This window comes from Canis lupus, chromosome 22, assembly GCF_003254725.2.
Source record: "Canis lupus dingo isolate Sandy chromosome 22, ASM325472v2, whole genome shotgun sequence".
Classification (NCBI taxonomy): Eukaryota; Metazoa; Chordata; class Mammalia; order Carnivora; family Canidae; genus Canis; species Canis lupus.
Window position 1 is genome coordinate 7,600,210 of NC_064264.1, and position 6,287 is coordinate 7,606,496.

A 6,287-nucleotide genomic window follows, 5' to 3' on the forward strand; every position below is an offset into this window, starting at 1 on the left:
TAAAGAAGTTGCATTAAAAAACTACATGGAAGGGCACCTGACTACCTCAGTCAGAAGAATGTGCAACTCTTGATATCGGGGTCATGAGTTTGAGCCCCATATGGTGTGTAGAGATGACTTAAATAAATAAAACTTTAAAAGAATAAAATAAAAAACTACCTGGATTTTAAGAATGGATGTTGCAACTTTCATGGTTGTAGGTTCTGGGTTTTCATTTCTCTCTAAACCTTTGTGATTTTCTCGTCTCTGTGAAAATTAAAGAGAAAGAAGTTAGGGTGGCCAGACATCTACCCTATACCCGTTGGCCCCGACTTTGTAGAAGAGGGTGAGGGCACCAGGAAAACTCACTCTCAGCCCTCTTCAATCCCACTCTCATCTTTCATATCAAGGTGGGGGGTGCTGTTCCCGCATGGCCCCACCGGGTAAGCCAGCCAACCCCAAGAAGGGGGAGAGCCTGGAACTCTCACCCCGTCTCCTGCCCACCCCCAGCTGTTGCTCCAGACCAGGACAGTCACATCCAGCACTTTACCAGCATGTGTCTCCTAAGCACATGACTTGACAGCCAAGTGATGTCATTTGTGTCACTGGGGCAGTGCATCCTTAATCCAACCCTCCCTTGCCTCCTTTCAGAGGAGTCTTGTTTCCAAAAGTGACTTTTATTCCTTTCTAACAGATCTCTGCAAACGAAATTGAAATGCTTCTGATGAGGCTGCCACGCATGTTCAAACAGGAATTCACAGGCGTGGGAGCGACGCTGGAGAAAAGGTGGAAGCTGTGTGCCTTCGAAGGGATTAAAACGACCTAACTGTGAAGAGCGAACACGTGTCTCTGGAAATGAAGCTGCCTGAACTCGGCGAGGGCTGTGTGGCGTGAGCACTGGAGGCTGAGCCCAGGCCCACGTGGGGCCCCTGCGGAGCCAGCGGGGCCTCCCTTCACTTACATCTGTGGCGTTCTCCTGTGAGTGGCAACGTGATTGTGTACCAGTTCCCTAACACAAAGCTTCATACTGTGACAGATCTGTTTCCTATGAAAACCAACAATTCCACGGTCATAATGATGGCAAAAATCTTAAAATATGCTATGTTTGAGAACAGCTCACCAAGCAAAATATTTAAAGTTAATGACGGTGTAGCAATGGTTGTCGCTAGGCTACAGAGTTGTATAGGTAATGTATAGCTGAAATCATTCAATGACATTTTCCTGAAAGTCTTTGTTTTAGTAAAAAAAATAAAATAAAAACAAAAATAAAAATAAAAAGTAATTTTACAGTGAAGAAAAAAATCATACCAAAAGAAAACTTGAATATGTGTCTGAACATTTACTGTATTTTGTAAATTAAGTTATATGCTATTCCAGGGACTTTTGCCTTATTGAAGAGGCAGAAAATGTGACTGGACTCCTTGAGAATGCTTTATCAAGAATATTATTTTTCTAATGTAACAATTCTCCATCATAAGTTCTTTTAACATGGACTGCATAACAATTTTCATAAAATGTAAATAAAGGAAAAGCTAGTGCTACTGTCTTGTACTTGGTATGTAATATTCAGGTTTATGCATCAAAATAAACATTCGGTAAATATTCCTGTTACAAATTTTATAGCAAAGATATTAATTTTTTTCAATAAATATGACTTCTGCCGTAAAGGTTTTGCAAATTATTCTTCGATATACCTTAATTCACCTTTAAGAAGTCTTTTTCACACTATTCAGTCCCATCTCATATCCCACTATTTTTCGATGACTATCTACATGAATGACTGAGACAAAACATCATTTTTGATGTTTTATAAGAACTAAAATGGGAAGTACCAAGAAAAGGAGATTATATAGCATTAGGGTAGGTACTGTTTTAAAATACCAATGCCTTGATCCAAACACAATCAACATAAATATTACCATTATTTTTTGTCTGCATAGGCAAGTACAAAATAACCAACTAGTTAATATTAATTCCTGGATTTATTTATTTGTATGTTTGTTAGAAACAGAGAAGTTAGAAAAGGAATTAAAGAAATCACACTTGGGCCAACAATTTGGTTAGAATTTGGGCTTTCACGATTTATTTTAATTACAGATAGAACAGAGCTTTAAGATGTATCTCCCTTCTGCTTGTGTAAAAATCACAAAAAAAATGACAAGTATTCAAGATATCACTTTTAAATGAAACATTTTTTAGGAAGACAGCTCAACAGTGAATCTTCAAAATTCTGAAAAGATGTTCACAATTTCCTATTAGGAAGTTACTGTCTTCAGGATCTTTTTATTGAGCCCTGATACATTAAGGTACTTATTCAGGCCTCCCATAAACATCTGTAGGTTATGTTCAGACTCAGTGCTAATCCTGCAAATATGGAGATGAGGAAGAAAAGACCTTGTCCTTAATGACCTCAGAGTTCCATAGGAAAAAGACATTTTTTTCCAAAAGTTGCTATATAATGTGAGCCAGGTGACAGGAAAGATATAACAAGGGTGCTATGGGATTCAAACTAAATGTCAGTATCATATTAAATACTGAAACACTAGAGGTCTTTCTAATACCATCTATTGGTTCCCACCACTATCATCATACTGACATACTTATCTCTAGGTCAGGACATGCAAATAAGGATAAAACCGTGAAAGGAGATGACCTCATTTACAAATAATGTCATCATCAAACAGAAAACCTAAGAGGTTTGCCTGAGGAATAATTAGAAGAAAGAGATTTCCATAAACCGGCTAGTTAAAGACAAAAAGTCTGGTAGGGACACAAGGTACCACAATCTAGACTATTTCTGATGGAAACCATGGGAGAGATTTTCAAATGTGCATTCACATTTTCAAGTATTGCCGGTAGTCACCTTAGTGGAAGGATACACAGCACAGAGTAAAACCCTAACTTAGGGCTCCAATCAGGAAAAGGAATTGGACAGACCTTAGGTTGGACAAGAAAACACCACTGCCTAAACACACTGTTCTGAGCCTGAAATGGCAAGTAGAGGACTGAAATGGTTAACATGGCTTCCAAAATATTTGACTAATTCCCGGAGATAAGTTTTTATACCAGGAGAATCTATTTTGGCTGTGGTGTTTTCATTGATACTTGAAATTCATTATACTAATTGTCTAGAAATACATGAGTTACATATGTGAATAACTTATCTTTGCAGGAAAAATTTGTAAATTATTTCACATTCAGATTCAGAAGAGACCATAGGGATCAGCTGGGGCCATCTGGATTCTACATATGTGTGTCACCCCATTCTTTTTAATCAGGATAATCCTACATAAAGACACTATCGTCCTCGTTTGTCACACAAGGAGAATGAGGCTCAGAAGTTCTAAGAATTTTGGCCAAGTCTACACAGAAAATGTTGATTACAGGATTTGAATCAAGAGCCAACTCCAAAATATGTTCTTCACACTAGGTCACATTTCTAGTTCAACGTATTCCCACCCCTCCCAGGTTTCCAGTGCCCACCCAGTGCTTCTGGATCACCGCTTTTGCTCTCCTTTTTCTCCACCATCCCATAAACATGGGTATGAGTATGAAGACTCTAGCCCTTCTCTTGCAAATCTACCGGTAACAAATCATGGTTCCTGGACTTCTAGAATAAGCAGAAAATCAAAAGTTTGGAGATCCTCATAACCTGGCCTCAATGGATCTTTTGGGCTTGCTTTTATACTGCGCCCCTGAATAGGACTAAGTATTTGCTGCCTTTCTGCTTTTGTTCATACCTTTCTATCCAAATAAAATGACCTTATTCACATCTAGTTACCACAGTTTTACAAAATTCACTTAAGGGGAAAGTGCAAAGCCCCCCACCCATGAAGTTCTGCTCCATCCCCCAGCAGAAGTCACTTCTCCAGTCTCTCCATGGCCATCCCATATTGACTCTTTCTTAAGACACTTACTGCCCAGCTGTCTTTATTCTCTCCCTATTAGATTACAAGCTCTTTGTGAGAGCTGAATGTGTCTCATTTACTTTGAATTATTTCTCAAAGTCGTTTTCCTTATAAATTTTTAGAAAACAGAACAGGAAAAAAAAAAAAGAAAGAAAACAGAACAGAGAACAAACCAACATGTCTTGATGCCTCCAGGAACCAGTTTTCTCATAGCCTTAGAGGAAACAATTTACAAAATATCTGAAAAGCCTGCAGATATCTTAGATCCAAGATTCCAAGGCATAAAAATGTAAGTGATCATGTACTACGTATTACTGAAATACAGAAAGCAACCAATTCCCTCACAAAGTTCAAACCCAAATAAATTATCAACTCTTCTGTGAAGCCCTGATGCCCTCAGGAACCTCCTCTCCAGTGTTCCCATCACTATTCATTGTATTTCTACTGCAGCCTTTCTACCATATTTTAATTATTTGTGAATACAGCTATCTTATCCCAGTCCCACAGTCTCCTTTACTCATATTTCCAGTCCTCAGTCTAATATGACATGCCACGACTTCTCTATTTTTAAATAAATATTTACCAACAGAATGAACCAAATGAATGAAAGAAGGAGCCACCCAGGAACTTAACAAATTTGCTGAACCAGAACATACTCAGGCATCAGGTTCAGTAATCCAGGCTAGAACTTTCTGCTCCTTAGTTATAAGATGTTGGTGGAATTCTTACCTTCTTTTTCAAGATATTTTTCCTTGTTGCAAACTATACATAATATTTATCACTTAAACCATTTGTAATCTACAATTCAGCGACATTAAATACATTTACGAAGTTACACTACCAATCACTACTATAATTTTTCATCATCGTCCTCACCAAAAATACTTTAAGGTACCCATTAAAAACTAACTCCCTTCACCCCCACCTTCCAGCCCCTGATGCCTATTTACCTTGTGTCTCCTTGAATTTGCCTATAACAGCTTTCTAGAATAGAGATGGAGACACCTGGTATTTGTCCTTCTGTGTCTCACTTCTTTCACGGGGTTGATGTCTTCAGTGCTCACCCATGTTGCAGCATGAGTCAGAGTGTCATTCGTTTTTTAAGGCTAATATTCTACTGTGCGAACTCTTCTTGCTGGATTAGATATCCTTTACCTATTGCAGCAAGGAAAAATCAGTTGTCTGTGTTTAAAAATACTTAAGTACTTTTATTAAACCACATCAAAAACAATATGTGAAAGTGTAAAGAAGCTTGTTTCCATCTGGGTAAATCTCTCATTTTCACCAAGGGTGATAAAAATGAAATGATAAAAGTAGAAAAAGCTGGTAGTGATTGCATAGAAAACAAGACTGTTTGAACAAATGTCCACGCAACAATGTGATATGCAACAAGTTGGTTTTTCTTGGTGTGGGTTGGGGATGTTTTACTTGAAATTTGTTTTTAATCCTTTTACTAAAAATGGCTGCTCTGTTTATTGCACTCAATAAAAGATGTTTTAGCCTGAAAACAGAACTATTTTACCATAATACTCAGTTTCTTTTCATAAACTGAGAAAATAAAGAGATGTCAGAGATGCCTAAAATTCTACAGCTTGGTTTACTTTCTATCAAAATGGTAAAAGGTTAACATGAATATTCAGTCAGTCTGTCATTAGTATCTGAATAAACTATACAGGCACACCTCATTTTATTGTGCTTCACAGATATTGTGGGTTTTACAAATTGAAGGTGTGTGGCAACCCTGCACCAAGCAAGTCTCTTGGCACCGTTTTTCCAACAGCATTTGCTCATTCATTTCTCGGTGATACATTTTGGTAATACTCACAATATTTCACACTTTTCATTATTATTAGGTCTGTTATCAGTGACCTTTGATGTTACTATTGTAATTGTTTTGGGGCGCCACAAACCACATCCATTTAAGATGGCAAACTTAAAGGATAGATGTTACATGTGGTCTGACTGCTTCACCAACTGGCCATTCTCCCCATCTCCCTATTCCCTGAGATTCAGTAAGACTGAAATTTGGCCAACTAATAATCCTACAATGGCCTCTAAGTGTTCAAGTGAAAGGAAGAGTTGCGTATCTCTTACTTCAAAGCAAAAGCTAGAAAGGACTCATGAGGAAGGTATGTCAAAAGCCAAGACAAGCCAAAAGCTAGGTCTCTTGTGCCAAATAGCTAAATTGTTTCTTCTGCATTTGTGAATGTAAAAGAAAAGTTCTCAAAGAAAATTAAAACCAGCAGACGCATGAATGGTAAAGCCAAACAGTCTTATTGCTGGTATGAAGAAAGTTTGAGTGGTCTGGATAGAGAATCAAGCCAACCACAACATTCCCTTAAGCCAAAGCCTAATCTAGAGCAAGACCCTAACTCTCCAATTCTCCAAAGGCTGAAAAAG

General features: G+C 38.0%; 1 protein-coding gene and 1 long non-coding RNA gene across 11 annotated transcripts in view; one reads left to right on the forward strand and one right to left on the reverse strand.

Moving 5' to 3' along the window:
* Nucleotides 1–1,646, forward strand: part of ENOX1 (ecto-NOX disulfide-thiol exchanger 1) — a 551,124-nt gene extending 549,478 nt beyond the window's left edge. For all 10 annotated transcript variants that reach the window (XM_025478196.3, XM_025478197.3, XM_035704332.2 and 7 more), the window contains one exon: nt 674–1,646. In XM_025478196.3, the coding sequence (XP_025333981.1) occupies nt 674–805 (132 nt within the window). In that variant the 3' untranslated portion in view covers nt 806–1,646. The remainder of the gene's footprint in view (nt 1–673) is intronic.
* Nucleotides 1–5,060, reverse strand: part of LOC112678845 (uncharacterized) — a 48,670-nt gene extending 43,610 nt beyond the window's left edge. Inside the window, exons 1-2 of the long non-coding RNA XR_007404838.1 lie at nt 4,838–5,060; nt 160–246 (exon numbers count right to left, since the gene is read on the reverse strand). This is a non-coding gene — a long non-coding RNA (uncharacterized LOC112678845). The remainder of the gene's footprint in view (nt 1–159; nt 247–4,837) is intronic.
* Nucleotides 5,061–6,287: the final 1,227 nt, after the last annotated feature.